The sequence below is a fragment of the Trichosurus vulpecula genome, chromosome 2 (assembly GCF_011100635.1).
Source record: "Trichosurus vulpecula isolate mTriVul1 chromosome 2, mTriVul1.pri, whole genome shotgun sequence".
NCBI lineage: Eukaryota > Metazoa > Chordata > Mammalia > Diprotodontia > Phalangeridae > Trichosurus > Trichosurus vulpecula.
In genome coordinates, this window is record NC_050574.1 from 63,692,202 (window position 1) to 63,709,643 (window position 17,442).

Consider the following 17,442-nt stretch of genomic DNA (forward strand, 5'->3'; position numbering starts at 1 on the left):
TTGTCAAATCTTGTTTCTCTTTTCACATTTTTCATAAATTTTTTCTTCTCTCCACTCACACAACCATGATACCAGTTGAGAACCCTCACCATCTCTCCCCTGAATTATTGCAGTAGCTTCTATCTGGTTTCCATGCCTCAAATGTCTCCCTCCTCTACAGTCTGTCCTCTATTCAGCTACCAAGGTGATTTTCCTAAAGCATTGATCTGGCCATATTACCTCCTTGTGCAGTTAGCTCCAGTGGTTCCCCACACTCCCAGGATCAAATAGAGATCCTTTGACATTTGATGCATCTTCACAACCTGGCTCCTTTCTACCTTTCCTGCCTCGTTACACTTTACTCCTTTCCATGTTCTCTATGATCTAGTTACACTGGCCTACTTGCAATTCATCAAATATGATCTTCCACATTTAGTGCCTACGCACTGGCTGTCCCTCATGCCTGGAATACCTTGTTCTGTCACCTCCCCTTCTTAGTTTCCTTCCCATCCTTCAGGATTCAGTTCTTATACTACCTTTTTCAAGAGGCCCGTCCTAATCCCTTCAGCTGCTAGTACCTTTCTCCTCAGGATTACCTTCTATTAATACTGTACATGTCTTGTATTTTCCTACTTATTTACATGTTGTCACCCTACTTAGAATGTGTGCTTTTTGAGGGTACAGACTATTTGTACCTTTCTGTGTTTCCCCAGTGCTTGACTCAGTGCCTGGCACATAGTAAGTGCTTAGTAAATGCCTGTTGACTAATATTTGAGGCGTTTTGCGTCTACTAGGGATGTATTCTTCAGAAGGAAGGTGAGTAAGAATTTGTGTTTAAAGTTGTCATACCATAGGACATTGATTCAAGCTTTGTGGTCACCATAGAAACAACTAGTTAAAAACAGCATAGTTGTACGTAAATGACATACTCCAGATCTACATCAATATGACAAATATATCCTACACTTAGAAAAAAATTATAGCCTTTTAGGAAGTTACAGTATCCAGACAGATTTGTTGGAGACACAAAGAATCTCAGTGTTATGCATCTATTTGGAATCTTTACCTGAAAGTAAAAAACAAAACAAAACAGACTAGTTGGTTGCTTTTATAGAAGTGCTAATTGTCTGACCCCTACTGTAGTTACAGAAAGTTGATTTTGGGGGATTTGTCTTAGTGTGTTTCTATTAGAAGATTCTACATTTTAGTAAAAGTGCAAGATGACCTTTCCCCCCATAATTCCTTCTTTCTTTTTTTTCTGTTCAGGCAACTAGGTGGTGTAATGGACTGTGCTAATCTTGGTGTTAGGAAGACCTGAGTCTTAAGACATTTACTAGCTATGTGTCCCTGAAGCCATTTAACCTCTATGTGTCTCAGTTTCCCCAACTGTAAAATGGGGATAATAATAGCACCTACCTCCCAAGGTTGTTGTGAGGATCAGATGAGATAATATTTGTAAAATGCTTTGCAAACCTTTAGGTGTCATGTAAAGGTTGTTATTTCATTCAAACTTAAATCTAACCTCTGGCTACCAGGTCAGTTTTCTTTCATATTGTATTTACCCCACATTTCTTCTGTTTCCCTTTTTTTTTTCCTTCTTCCCCTAATTTTTTTTCATACACTCATAGAATATGGATGGAAACTCTGAGGCCATGCATCTAGTCCACTCCTTCCCAGCAGCTTCCATAATAGGTTGCCATCTAGCCCTTGTTATCCACACGGAATCGTAGGCTTGTAGGTTTAGAGCCAGAAGGGCCCTTAGAACTCATTTGACCCTGCAACCCAAAGACACGAAATGATTTTCCCAAGGTAACACGAGTGGGCTCTTAGGATGCTAGATCTAGAGCCGAAAGGAACTTCAGATACCATCTAATCTAGCACCTTCTTTTTACAGATTAGGAGACTGAGGCCCAAGGTCACCCAGGCAATAAGCTGCGGAGACAGTTGTGAAACCAGAGCTTCTGACTTTAGAACTAGCGCTCTTTCCACTGTACCATACTGCCTCTTGGCATAGTATCAGTGAGTGCTGTGATTCAAAAATCCTGGCTCTGTGCCTACTCTATCATGAGGCAGCACTTTCCATTCATTGTAGGACAGTCCTGATTAGAGCCAGAGAATTCCATTCATGTTGGAAACTGTGACCTGGGCCAATTCCTTCATCTGTCAAATTATTTCTCTTCTAACTCTATATTGATGATGGTAGGGTTGTTAAAAGTTTTGTGTGTGTGTGTGTGTGTGTATATACACACACACACATACATACATATAAAGTTTTTAAAGTAGGTCAGACAAAATCTTCCTCCCATAACTTCTGCTTATTTACTCACTTTCTGCCCTTTGAGACAACAGTTTATATATTTGACTAGCCTAGAGTACAGTGACATTTTATAACCATGATCTGTATACTATTCTTAAAAGGAGTGCTGCCTAAAGTAGCTGTGTACTTTCCTTGCCTTGGGAAGTCAGCAGAGGCCCTGTATCTTTTTTTTTTTTTAAACATGAACTGCTGCCAAGCTAGTTCCAGACAGCAAAGATTCTCTGGTTTCTCTGCTCAAGGCTAGCCCTGGCCTTTTTAGGGCTGCCAGTGTCAACTTCTTGGGGGCAGGGACTACTTTTTGCCTCTCTTTGTAATCCCAGCACTCACCATAGTGCCTTGCACATAGTAGATGCTTAATTAATCTTTACTGAATGACCAGTATCTATTTTCAAACCTTAAAGGTTTGGATGGAATATGGAAATGGAATCCATCCAGTGGAAACGTTTGTTTTTTAGTGCTGCCGTCGATGAAATTTGAAGTAATGTATATGGGAGTTTGGAACTGATGGGAAGGATATAGAAAATAGGTATTGATTGGTCTCTGAATATATAAGATTTCTTCAGTTAAACTCCTCCACTTCGAATAGAATTCTTCTTACGTATGGCGGGGATGTTATATTCCAGTCTTTTCCTCCTCCTCCTCCCATATAGGATTGCTCACCCCTACCCCCACTTCCCAACCTCCCCATCCCATCTGCCATTTCTTGAAACAAGAATTTTCCTTCTCCTTGGGGAGTTATCATGACAGTATAGTAGAAAGTGCTTCAGAGAGGGGGCTCAGCCATTAAGTGTCTGCTGGATCTTGGTTAAGAATGAATTCTATAAGTTTTGAGTTTTTCCTCATCTGTAAAAATAAAAGGTTGGATTAGCTCATCTCCATGGACCCTCTTACCTCTGAAATTTTATGTTTCTTGTCTTTCTTACTTTATTTTGTCCTTTGGCAATCCTACCCCTTCTTTACCATCTCTTTGATCACATTTTCCCTATCATGTCTAACATTTGTATAGCACTTTAAGATTGTAAAGCAATTTATGTGTATTGTCCCATTTGACCCCCAAAAGAACCCTGTGAAGTAGGTACTTGAGAGATTATTTTCCCCATTTTTTCAAAAGAAGAAACCAGAGCCCAGAGAAGTTTCACCCTACTTGCTATCACACACCTAAGTGTCAGGGTTGCATTTTGAATCCAGGTCTTTCTAAATTCCAAGTCCAAATCCCTTCCTTTCTCAGCACTCCTTTGCTAGCTTAGTTTGCAGTCATTCATGGCATTCATCTCATGTTGCCTTTTATCATAGTTATTTGTGTACACATCTTTTTTTTTAACTAATAGATTGGAAACTCCTTGAAAGGAGGGACTGTTTTCTACTCTTTGTATTCTTCACAGATGCTAGCATAGAGTAGCTGCTCAGTAAATTATCCATCGAATAAATGAATATTCAGTAAGATATGATAGTTTGAGGACAGTTGAAAGTTAAATAATTAAGTATAGCAGTTCTAGAATTTGCAAATTTTAGGGGAATTTAGGTGCCAATAATGCTGTTTGGGAAACTATAACATGCTAAATAGCAAGCATTAATTGAGTTTCCTACTATGCTAGGTTCTGGAGGGAGATGAGAAAAATAAAATACCCTTCCCTGCTCAACCCTTGGCTTTATAAAATTTATTTGACTGATGTCACCGAGCTCTCACTGTTAGAAACAGATGTATGTTTATTACAGATACAATTCATAGGATATAATTAGAGAATTAGGAATGAGTTGGATCATGAACTCATTTAATGCAGGTTCATCTTTCAGAAATAAAGAACTGAAATAAAAAAAAAACCACTGCAAAGACTAATCTGTACATTGATACCTTTCTAGATTGTGCATCCAGAACCCTTTACCCCGCACGCCCCCCTCCCCACCATACTGTCATTTTATAATAGAAAAAGTCTATTTGTAGAGAATTTAGCCTATTTATGCTCTTTGATATTTTTTCATCTTGAACCTAACACAACAATCACAAACATATAGAAGATAAAAAAGGATTGTGTATTAAACCATGAAGTTCTGTTGTATATAATTTGTTTTCAAAAGTATATATTAACTTTAACAAGATAGTAACAAAATTGTCCTATTTGTGTTCTCTTCTGAACTTTCTGTTTTTCTTTGTATTCTTTGCTATTCTTCACTTTTTTCATCTCTGTCACTTCTCACTAACTCATTCCTTCACTTCCATTCCTTCCTGTAGCAGATAGTTAAGCAAAACAAATCAACAATCAGTTGCATCTGTCAGTATGTTATATATGTCTTATTCTGCACCTCTAGTCTTATAACTTTTCGCCAGAGGCATGCTTGGTTTATTGCAGTAACCTGATGATTGTCTCCCTGCCTCCAGTCTCTCCCTGCTGCAGTCCATCCTTCACTCAGAAGTCAAAATGATCTTACTAAAAGGTCAGGTCTGACTATGTCACCTCCTTACTTCCTCAACTTCAGTGGCTCCCTAGTATCTTCAGGATTAAATATAAAATCTTCCGTTTATCATTTAAAGCCTTTCTTAACCTGGCCTCTTCATATCTTTGCATTTTTTCTTACACTTTACTTCCTTCTACGTACTCTGTGATCTAGTGACTCTGGCCTCCTCACTGTTCTTCAAGCAAGACACTCTAGTCTTCCAACTGTGAGCATTTTCACTCGCTGTCCTCTATGTTTGGAATTTTTTCTCTCCTCGTCTTCGCTTCGTTGGCTTCCTTCAAGTCACAGCTAAAATTTTTACTTCTATTTTTTATCTTCAGTTTACCCTCTATGTATCTTGTTTGTACACAAGTGTTTGCATGTTGTTTCCCTCATTAGACTGAGAGCTCCTTGAGAATAGGGTCTTTCTCTTTTGCCTTTCTGTATATTCCCAATGCTTAGCACATTGTCTGGCACATAGTGAGTACTTAATGATTATTTATTGACTGACTCTTTTGAAGTTATGATTTGGTCACTAGATTAATCAGAATTCTGAAATCTTTCAAAGTCTTTTTCTTTGTATTATTTTAGTCATCCTAAAAAATTTCTCCTGGCTCTGTTTTATTCTGCATCAGCTCTTACAGGTCTTCCATGATTTTTCTGATTTCTTCATACTTGTCATTTCTTATAACACAATAATATTCAGTCATATTTATATGTCACAATTTGTCTAGCCTTTCTCTGTTGAGGGTCACTTTGTTTCCAGTTCTTTGCTACTACTAAAATGCTACTGTAAATCTATTTGTATAATTGCATTGTTTCTCTTAGTCCTTGACCTCTTTGGTATATATGCCTAATATAGATGCTGTTGGGTGAAAGGGCATTTACAGTTTGGACACTTTTTAGGTATAGTTCCAGAATGTTTTCTAGAACCATATCTTTTCCTGTAGATAATTTCTCCTGTCAATTTGGAATGTCAAGACCTTGGTTTCAACCTCGGAAATGACAAATTTGCCTGGTTATTTTAAGACAGACTTGTCATGATAAGTCATTGTGAATGAATGATGGAAGTTTTACATAGTAGAAAACACTGAGTCTGGGAAGGAACTAGATTTGATTTTTAGTTTTGTTATTACTACCTATCTGTAAGTGATCTTTGACAAATCACTTAAACTTCCTGGGTCTTCATTTCTTCATCAGTAAAGAGAAGAATTTGAACTTAGTTGACCTCTGAGTTCCCCTTTAGGGTTTTATGTCTATGATCTTGTGAGTAGAGATGGGGTGTTTTTTTTTTTAATTTATTTTTCTTGACCAACTCCAGAGGTAATTGGGTGTATGTTTGGTCTGGTTAATTTGCTCCATTCAGTGTCCTTATTTTTCATTTTTGAAATTATTTTTGTAAATGCTGTTGTTGCTAATATGTGCTTGTGTGTGGCTGGGGAAAGTCTTCTTTCTGTGAAGATTGCCATTTTTAATAGGTGTGATCATTTTCTAGTACATGATAATGTGTAAGTTGTGACTCTATTACAAGTGGATGTGTTAGCAGTGGAAAAGTAAAACACATTTTGTTTTAGAATTGTTAGTTACTTTTTCCAATGATAATTCCTTCTACATGAAAGGATATTATGGATTATTCTTAGGAGAAATTTTCAATTTTTAAATCAGAAAAGTTTATGTTCTTCTCTTATGAGAGTACGAGTAAGAAATTTTCTGAAAGTAAGGATTGTTAAAAAAAAAAAAGAAAGAAAGGATTGAAGGGTCTTCTATTTGTTGACTTTTTCAGTTTCTGGAATCTCTTAGTGATCCATGAATGGTCCTGGTGAAGTCTGTCATCTAAGGAGTCATCTGTTTTGAGATAGCTTTGGTTATTTGTGGTCAGACCAAAGATCGAGATTGATGTTTTGAAATCTGGTGTTAAACAATTGCTTGGAATGTTCCTTTGTGAAATTTTGTTTAGGAAGGAAAAAGTAAATTGGATTCCTTTCCTCCCCCCCTTAACTTATTATCTGTTTTCTTTTCTTTTTCATCCTCCTCTAATTCTTTCTTCTCTGTACTCCCTCCTCTGCTTCTCTACTGTACTTGTGAATTATGATTGATACCTGGGTAATCTTTAACTCAAGAAACTAGAAAGCCACAAGTTTGCTATAGGTGAAGTCTAAAAACTGTATCTCCTAAAGGGGTTTCAATATTTATCCTCCAGACTTTATTCTTATCTAATATAGATCATATCCTAAAAATAAAATTGTTGGAAAGAGAGGATTTTACATGATAAAAATTTCAAAATTAGATACTTTGGAAGGTGGCTAGAGTTTGGTATTTTTACACAGAAAACTGAAATTAAACCTTTGCAAAAGTTGTATTTGCATCATTCTGTTAGCAAATCTGGTATTAAATTATATGTAGCCTGTAGATTCTCTTTCTGTTGTGGCATTCTGTTCATTCTAAGAAATTTATACAAAGTGATTAATGAAGGAATAGAAACTGTATAACTACATGCTGCTTCTTTGGGGGTGTGAATTTGGGAAAACTGAGTTCCTGCAAATGTTATCCCTTTTTTTTATAGATGTTCTTTATGTATTCCTAGAGTGTGTGAATAAGGAACTTAGAGGGTAACCTGATAATGAAAAGAGTCTAGTGGCTAGGAGTTCAGATGGCCTGGGTGTTAGTCTCAGCTCTGCCATTAGCAACTCTTTGGCTTTGTGCATGCCACTCAGTCTCTCAGGGATTCAGTTTCTCCGCCTGAGAGACTTGTACTTGATATTAGCGTCTTTTTCAACTCTAATGCTGTGGGATCTGAATTTGGTTTTAAGTGACCCCCTCCCTCTGTGTGCCTTTACCAGCTTGAGGCATATTAGTTTATACAAGATGCATCAATGAGAAGATATTTATATGACTTAAAGCAAAATCTTCTATTTAGGTACAGTGCCTTGCTGCTGATGATAGGTATATAACATGAACCACAAACACCTAGAAATTTAGGAATTGGGCCTGGACGCTTAGATTTTATTTGAGATTTGACCATTAGTAGTATAACAACAACAACAGTTGTTGTTATAACTTTTAAAACTTTTTGTTAAATGTGCCCTTTTTTCACTTTGTGTTAATAGCTACATCATGACAACAGAGAAAGGCTTAGTGGCTGAGGCCGAGAATCCACAACACCAACAGCAGAAGGAAGAAGGTGAAGGAGCCACAAGAACAGGAACTCAAGAGGCTCAGCTGGAGGAGTCATCGCAGAAGGCAGCTGAGGGAATTAATCATTCCGAACAGAAGCAGAAGGCTTCCAATGGTGATACCCCCCCACATGAGGACTTGAGTAAGAACAAAGAGCGGACATCAGAAAGCCGAGGCCTGTCCCGGCTGTTCTCCTCTTTTCTCAAGAGGCCTAAGTCTCAAGTCTCCGAAGATGAAGGCAAAGAAACAGAATTAGCTAAGGATAAAAGAGAGGGAGGTCAGAGAGAAACAGAGTTTGGAGCTGGTCTTGAGGAAGAGATCCTTTTAAAGGCCCCCATTGCTGCCCCCGAACCTGAACTTAAAACAGACCCATCTTTGGATCTTCATTCTTTAAGCAGTGCAGAAACACAGGTAAGAAATGGGGAAAGAGTCGGGGAGAATGAGGATAACTAATACATTTTACTTTCATTATCTGGAAGCTTCTTGTTTGGCTTACTTCTTAATTAACTTAATAATCATAGCTGACATTTTTATAGTGCTCTAAATTTTTGAAGCCCTTTACCTTCGTTGGCTTGTTTGGATCCTCACAAAAAGTAGAATAAGCCAAGGTGGAGCAGGTATTAACCTTTAGTAATGCCTCATCTTACACATGAGAAAACGAAGGTACAGAGAAGTGGAGGGACTTCAATCACGAAGATAGTCTGATTCAAATTCACTTTTTTCCTAATTCTAAGTCTAGCATTCTTTACTGGCTACTTCTTAGTCAGATAACTCTGACACTCTGAACTGAGTAATCTAAAGTATTTGAGACTTTATTTTGTAGAAGTTAAGTACAACATAATTTGATGGAAACTCGATAACATCCAGAAATATTTTTTCTCGAATTTTTATTAAGCATCTTTACCTATTGCTATAAAATTCCTCTTCAGACATAATGAAGCCAAACCTAGGTCTTGAAGTGAGAGGAAAAAAGTGGGATGGTCTGGAATTTATATTATGTGAACATTATGGAAATGGAATGGTTCCCAGCAAACATAGTCCTTTTAGGAAAACCTACTTAAAAATATTAGAATAGTTTCATGCCTTCCTAAAAAGGGGTGAGATGCCTTTATTTCTTGTTCTTCCTCTACATTTGGAATAGAAGCCAATAATACATCATTATGGAGAATCCATGCTTTCCTCTCTTGTATAAATTGTTTCCTACTTTCATTTTTATAACATAATTTAGGACCCTCATTGATGTCCTGGCATGAACTTACAACAGTGGTATGTTTTTTCTCATTTGCTCAATGAAATGTGGACAGTCTAGATTACATTCTGGAAATTGCACTTGATTTTTTCAGCCTTGGTTTCTTTTATTATAATTCTCCATCTTGTAATTCTTTATACATAAATTGGAAGTTACTTTCAGGATGTGAGAATGTTGTTTATGTCATCTTGAGAGCCTGTGTGCTTCTGTTTGTTGTGCTCTCTAGATCATATTGGCATATTTTGTTTTTGAATCACCTTTATTTTTTTACTATTTCCCTATCCTTCATGCCTGTCGTCCAACCAATGAACAGTCCCCTCACCAGGCATTTATTAAGGGCTTTCCATGTGCCAGCACTGTGCTATGGCTACAGAGCTAAGAAAACAGACTCTTAGGAACTAGTTGGGAGAAGTTGTTATCAAGAAAATATATCATAAGCTATACAGCTTTATAAAAGGGAGCTGTTATTAACGTAGGGGCAGTCAAAATCCAGTTTTCTTCCATTGTCCTCCATTTTCAGTTTCTAATTCTGTCAAAAAAATAATAATATGGTTTAGCGAAAAATTCTTCATTATGTGTTATGTTTAAATGCAGGGACCCTAAAATGTTATCCTTGCTGTATGTCGGGAAATTCATATTGGAAAAACTTGGAAATGGCTTATTGCTTTTCCCAGGAGACCTATATTTTAGTTGAAATCCTGTTCTTCTTTGACACTGGATTGCAGGTAGCATATTTGGTGGAATGGAAAGAGCTAGTTGATAGCTAGCCCACAGATAAGTAGTTTTGACAACTCTATAGATGCTGATTTATGCCATAAAACAGTTGTTATCTATCTTTTATGAGGTTTAGTGACTTGGGAAATTTAGAACATTCTAAATTACATAAGAATTCCTTAATTCCTAATGCTTAAACCCAGGATAGCTACTAAAATGGAAAGATATGGTTAGGCACTGGAGATGGAGCAAAGTGTCAAAGGAGAGAGAAGAACTTGACAGCTTTAGATAAGGGGAATTCATTTAGATGTAGCCTGTGTCAAATGCCTCTTGCGTGTAAATCACTATATTAGGCACTTGGGGGATATAATTTGTTTAAGGATAAGTAAGTAGAAAGTAAGGAGAGATGGGCAAGGGAGAGACCAGAGTGCTCTAGGGCAATTTGAGGAGAGAAAACACATATCTGAGGAATGAATGAAAAAGTGTTTATTATTATGCTAGCACTTACTGTGTACTAGCACTGTGCTAAGACAAGCAGAAAAGCCAGACAGCCCCTACTCTCCATGAACTCCCATTCTAATGGGGGAGACAACACATAGAAGGCTTCACCTGCAAGTCACATGGAAAAGTCCTGTGATCCATAGGGTGCAGTGGCAAAGCAGATGATACATGATACTTACTGTAGTTTACACTGATAATATTATATGAGAGACATCTGGATAGTGCAGTGGATGGAACAGTGGGCCTGGAGTCAGGAAGACCTGAGTTCAAATCCTACCTCAGACACTTACTAGCTGTGTCAGCCTAGGTACTTCACCTCTGTCTGTCTTAGTTTCCTCAGCTGTAAAATGGGAATAATAATAGCACTTGTTTCCCCCTCTTTCCCACCCTCCCACCCCCAAGGTTGTGAGGATCAAATGAGACATAATTATAAAACATTTAGCACAATGCCTGGTACTCTGTAGGCACTTAGTAAATGCTTGTTTCTTCGTTTCCTTCATTCCTTCATATCAGTTTCTGATATTGGACCGTTTGACAGTACCAAGGACCTTACTTGCAAGAATTTTCTTTCCTGGGTCTTTTGTAGCTGTGCTAGCAGCACCTGCAGAGGCAGCTACCAGGCTGCATCTCCTCCAGAGCTGCTTCCCAGGATGACGGCTTCAGGGGCTGGGCTGGAATCAGGACGTGTGATTGTGAGGGGTGCTCCCCCTGCTGAGGTTCTTGGTCTTATCCCTCTCTTGGTGGCCTTTGACCAACCATTGGTATTGGTGGGGGTGAAGAAGGTGCTCCCCACAGTGATTTCTCCTCTTGTTGATGATTGGGGGTCCCAGGCTGGAAACTGGAAGAGGTCATGGTGCTTAGTGAGGTGCTGTATCTTGTGAACCATGGTTTCCATGGCAAACTTTCATGGGCTGCTTTAAAAAACAGGGCTTTCTGCCTGAGGCACTTGGAGTCCTAGTTTCTACAGGTTTTCACTGACTAGAACCTGTTATCTTTTACAGGAAACTCATATGCATTTTATGTACATTACATAGATCCTTATATAAATGTGTGTTAATCTCTCTCCCCCATTAGAATGAGCCCCTCCAAGGCTAGGACTACTTCCCTCTTGTCTTTGCCTTGCAGTGCCTGGTACAGAGCTAGTGCTTGCTTCATAATTGCTGATGGATGGATTCTTTTAGCCTGAATGTTATGATCTTGTATCTTGTTGCAATTGTCTTTTGCTTTCTTCATAGCATTGTTCTTATTAAGAGTACAATGTGTTTTATGAAAGATCTTGATTTCTGATTTGGTTATGTTGTGGTTCTACAGCCTGCCCAGGAAGAACACGGAGAAGATCTAGAGTTTGAAACTAAGGAAGGAGAAGAACTTGAAGAAGGCTCCAACACAGAAGTGAAAAAAGAAAGCGTGGAACCAAAAACTGAGAAAGAGCTTGGTTCTTCCCAGAAAGCTGTCAGAAGACACAGAAACATGCACTGCAAGGTGTCCTTGCTGGATGACACAGTTTATGAATGTGTTGTGGAGGTGGGAGTCTGTCTTATCTTTTCCTTTTCCAGTTCTTATTACCAGAAATCCTGCCATGCTGTAGGATTAAGTAGACAACCTCTACCTAAACATAAGATCTTGTCTAATGAGTACTGCCAAAGCAGTTTTTCTCTCTAGATCACCTTCCCAGGATCTATGTATTTGTGGTAGATGTTCATTCAAGTTGCTGCTGGTTGTAGGGGCAGCTGAGTGACTTGTATAAAATTGGACTTTGAAATGAGGGGATTAGATGGCAAGGTGACTGGACTGTACAATCAGGAGGAAATGTCTTTTCAAATTGGAACAGACTTGTTTCAAAATGTGTCTTACTTGTACCCTTTGGTTATAGGTTGGTGCCCCTTGCTATAAAACATCAAAGCCCATTTGCAAAGAAGTGGGAATTCCCCACAGATTAGTTCTCTTTTCAGAAAATAACTTATCACCAAACTGGGCACTTAAAACCAACTTAGAGAGCATCTAGTCCAGTGCTCACATTTTACAGATAAAGTCATCCTACTCAGAGGGGATGAAGTGAAGTCACCTCGTTAGTGGCAGGGCCAGCATTCCAATCCAGCTCTTCAGACTCCCAAACCCTGCGTTTCTCCACTGCAGTGTAGCTGCTTACAATGTGTAATTATGGGTGAATGAAAATCGCCCTTTATCTCCATCTTCCTTTTACATATTGTGCAGTTTGCCATTTAGTTCCTCCTTTGAGTCTAAACTATTTCCCTGTCAACTTAAGTGATATGGTCAATATTCCTAACTGATAAAATAGCATGAAATCATCAAGTTCATAGAAGTTAGTCATGATGTATAAACACTTTTAAATACTTACTTCATGGAGAAAGCCTCTCTTTTCTTATTGCATCCTGATATTTACTGATTCAGTTTTCTTCAGATTCTGAACCTTTCAGGTGTTGTTATTCACTTGGTAGTAGGGATATTGGACTAGCATTGCAGCTGCTGAAGATTATTTTTTTAACACAGAGACTTGCTGATGTAATGAAGCACCTGATCTTTACTTGAGTACTTACTAAACTGACTTAGATTATTTGAACTTTTATTCTTCAGGTATATGCAGTTATTTGCTACAAGTTAAAAGGGAACAGTCCAATTATGTCTTTCCCTAAATTTGTTATTTTACAAAATCTCTGTGGCTTCAAAAAGGTATTGGACACATTGGAAGGATCCTGCACAAAGATTGCAGTGTGAGGACCTGAGTTTAAATTCTGGCTCTTCCCCTTACCACTTATGTGATAGATATTCAAGTCACTTGAAGAGGGACATTCTTTGGGTCTTAGTTTCTCCATCTATAAAATGAAGGAAGTAGCTCAGTAAATCATCATACAATATTGCTGTTGCTGTGTACAATGCTCTCCTGGTTCTGCTCACTTCATGTTGCGTCAGTTCATGTAAGTCCAGTTTTTCCTAAAATCGACCTGCTTGTAATTTCTTATAACACAATATTCCATCACTTCATATACCACAGCCATTCCCTAATTGGTGGGAATCCCCTTAATTTCTAATTCTTTGCCACCTCAGAAAGAGCTGCTGTAAATATTTTTGTATATCTTAGTCCTTCTCCTTTTTTTTAAAATCCCTTTGGGATGCAGACCTAATAGTGGTGTTGCTGGGTCAAAGGGTATGCACATTTTTATAGCCCTTTTGGCATAGTTCCAAATTGCCCTCCGGAATGGTTGGATCAGTTCATAACTCCACCAACGGGGCATTAGTGTCCCAATTTTTCTGCTTCCCTTCCAACATTTGTCATTTTCCTTTTCTGTCATATTAGCCAATCTGGTAGGTGTCAGGTGGTACCTTAGAGTTTTAATTTTCATTTCTCTAATCAGTAGTGATTTAGAATATTTTATATGACTATAGATAGCTTTGATTGTTGACCACTTATCCATTGGGGAATGACTTGTATTCTTATAAATTTTACTCAGTTCTCTATGAATTTGAAAAATGAGGCCTTGATCAGAAGAACTTCCTGTAAGTTCTCTCTGCCCTCCTGTAGTTTTCTGCTTTCCTTCTAATCTTGGCTGCATTGGTTTTGCTTGTGCAAAAACTTTTCAATTTAATGCAACCAAAATTATCCATTTTATATTCCACAATGCTGTCTATCTCTTGTTTGGTCCTAGATTCTTTCCTTATCTACAGATCTGACAGGTAAATGATAACCCCAGTTTGCCTGTGGTATCACTCTTTATGTCCAGATCATGTAATCCACTCCCATCTGCTTCCATTTTATGGGTGAGTTCTTTCCATTCAAATTCGCAATTATGATTACTAATTATTTATTTCCATCTATCCTACTTCCCACCCCATTTATCCTTCTCTCTCTCTCTCCCCGCCCCTTTCACCTTGTCCCTCCTCAAAAGTCTTTTGCTTCTGACCACCCCCTCCCCCAATTCTCCTTTGCTTCTAACAGCTCTCCCTCCCCTACCTTTTTCTCTCATCCCCCTTCTCTCCTACTTCCCTGAAGGGTAAGATAGATTTTTATACCCAACTGAGTATGTATGTTATTCTATTTTTGAGCCAGTTCCAATGAGAGTAAGGTTCAAGTGTTATTCAGCTCTTGTCTTTTCATCAGGAATGTTTGAAAGTCTTCTGTCTCATTAAATATCTATTCCTCCCCTCCCACCCCCTGCAAAGGATTATACTCAGTTTTGCTGGGTAGGTGATTCTTAGTTGTAATCCTAGCTCCTTTGCCCTCCAGAATATCATATTCCAAGCCCTTTGACAATTAAATTTGGAAGCTGCTAAATCTTGTTTTATCCTATCAGTGGCTCCATGATATTTGATTTGTTTCCTTCTGGCTGCTTGTAGTATTTTCTCTTTGACCTGGGAGCTCTGGAATTTGGCTATAATATTCCTGAGAGTTTTAATTTTGAGATCTCTTTCAGGAGGTGGTAGATGGATTCTTTCAGTTTCTATTTTACCTTCTGGTTCTAGGATATCAGGGCAATTTTCCTTGATAATTTTTTGAAATATGATGTTTAGGCATTTTTTTTTATCATGGCTTTCAGGTAGTCCAATAATTCTTAAATTAGCCCTCTTCAATCTATTTTTAGGTTATTTTTTTTATTTTGTTTTATTGTTTCTTGATGTCTCATGGACTTATTAGTTTCCACTTGTCCAATTCTGATTTTTAAGGAATTATTTTCTTCATCAAGCCTTTGCACCTCCTTTTCTATTAGGCCAATTCTGCTTTTTGAGGCATTCTTCTTGTCGTTGTGCCTTTTTTGCCATTTGGTCTAGTCTGTTTTTTAGTTGTTATTTTCTTCAGTATTTTTTATGCCTCCTTTACCAAGGTGTTGATTTTTTTCATGATTTTCTTACATTGCTCTCATTTCTTTTCCCAATTTTTCTTATACCCTCTCTTATTTGATTTTTAAAATCCTTTTTGAGCTCTTCTGGGAATTCTTTGTGGGTCTGAAACCAATTTATGTTTGTCTTTAAAGCTTTGGATGTAGCTGTTTTGACATTGTTGTCTTCTGAATTTGTGATTTGATATTCCCTGTCATTATGGTAACTTTTTGTGGCCAAGTTCCTTTTCGTTGTTTTTGCTTATTTTTCCAGCCTATTTCTTGACTTTTAACTTTATGTTAAAGTTGGGCTCTTCTCCCAGGAAGGGGTAGTGTTGCAAACTTCAGATTTTTTTGTGCCACTGTTTTCAGAGCTAATTCTGGAGGTCTGTAAGTTTTCAGTTCTTACAAGGTGGTATGATCTAAGGAGAGGTGTGGTCACTGCTTTCCTGGCTTGTGCCTTAGTCTTTGAGCAACCACAAGCCTTCTTTTTCACCTTGAGACTGTGTCCCTGCTCCTGCTAGTGCTCCTCCCTACCCTGGGACTATGACCTGGGCTGTGTATGGGCAATGCAACCGAGTCCTGCCCCCAGTGCCAGCAAAGGGTCCCCTGTAATCTTCTTCTGACCAGTTTTCTGGTCCCCTTACTATCTTTAGCCTGAAAGCCCAGCAACTGATGCACATGCCCCCAAGGCCTGCTGCTGGCTTCCTGGGCACAGCCTGCACTCGATTGTCTCCAGTCTCACCTGAGTGAAACAGACCTTTCCAGCTGACCTTCTAAGTTGTCTTGGACTAGACATTTGTTTCATCCTTTCCTTTTATTGGTTCTGCCGCTTGAGAATTTGTATTGTGGTGTTGTTTTAATGTTGTTTGGAGGGAAATTTGGGAGAGCTCAGGCAAATCCCTGCCTTTACTCCACCATCTTGGCCTGGATCCTTTTTTAAAATTCAGCTTTATTTTATTTTCAATTCCATATTCTTTTCCCTCTCCCCCTTCCCCACCCATTGAGAAGGCAAGAAAAGCAAAACTCATTGCAAATATGTAGTCACACAAAACAGATCTCTATGTTAGTCATGTAAAAGAAAGATGGAAAGAAAGAAAGGAAAGAAAGAAAGAAAAGAAAATATACTTCAATATATGCTCTGAGTCATTCAGCTCTTATTGGAAGTTTTCAGCAGGTTTCTTCATGAGTCCTTTGGAATTACAGTTGGTCATTCCATTAATCAGAGTTCCTAAGTCTTTCAAAGTTCTTTGTCTTTACAGTACTTTTATTGTATAAATTTATCTTTCCTCATTCTGCTCACTTCATACTGCATTAGTTCATACAAATCTTCATATGGCTTCTTTGATACCATCCCCTTCATCATTGTATACAGCATAGTAGTATTCCATAACGTTTGTATACCATAACTTGTTTAGCCACTCCTCAGGTCAAAGGTATCCCCTCAGTTTCCAATTCTTTGACACCACAAAAAGAGCTGCTACAAATATTTTTTGTATCTATGGGTCTTTTTCCTCTTTAATCTCTTTGTAGGTATAAAACTAGTCATTATAGCACTGGATCAGATGATATTTATAATTTAATAGCTTTTTGGGCATACTTCCAAATTGCTTTACAGAATGGTTGAATCCATTCATAGCTCCACCAAAACTGCCTTAGTATTTTCCTACAGACCACCCAGCATTTATCATTTTCCTTTTTTAACTTAGATATTTGTAAAAATGAGGGAGTTGGACTAGATGATCTGGGAAAGGTATTTCCAGCTCTACATTTGTGGCCTTGTTATCACTCCATGTCACTTGTGAATCCTTCCCCAATATCCTACTTTGATTCTTAATCATGGTATGGACATGACCCTAGGCTCTTAATGGCCCTTTCAGGGGGAGCACCAACTCTGACCAGTACTAGCAAACTAGAAAGACTAAATTTGAGAATAGTGAAAAACCATGAAAACTTTGCTGGCCAGTCTAGCTAATCTTATCACCAGAAAGCTGGCTAACGTTTTTGGTTATAGTAATCCATGAAACAGAGTGAAAATATAGATAATGGGAAAAAATTTGTAAGACTAAATCTTGTAACTCTACGAAGGCCAAAAATAAATTAGCATCAGTACTTCAAGGATCTATGATTGGTGTGGGTACTCCCACCCCACAGGGCAGACTGCAGCCTGTCTTTGTCTTAGTAGGTCATATGGTTGAAAGGTTATGCCTAGAAGGAACTTTAAAGGTCATCTTGTTCAGCCT

At 38.2% G+C, this 17,442-nt stretch overlaps 1 protein-coding gene across 9 annotated transcripts in view; it reads left to right on the plus strand.

Annotated features, from left to right (window-relative positions):
* The window catches only part of EPB41 (erythrocyte membrane protein band 4.1), a 193,975-nt gene that overhangs the window by 64,529 nt on the left and 112,004 nt on the right, over positions 1-17,442 (plus strand). For all 9 annotated transcript variants that reach the window (XM_036745672.1, XM_036745677.1, XM_036745676.1 and 6 more), the window contains exons 2-3: positions 7,837-8,314; positions 11,679-11,891. In XM_036745672.1, coding sequence (XP_036601567.1) covers positions 7,844-8,314; positions 11,679-11,891 — 684 coding nt within the window. In that variant the 5' untranslated portion in view covers positions 7,837-7,843. The remainder of the gene's footprint in view (positions 1-7,836; positions 8,315-11,678; positions 11,892-17,442) is intronic.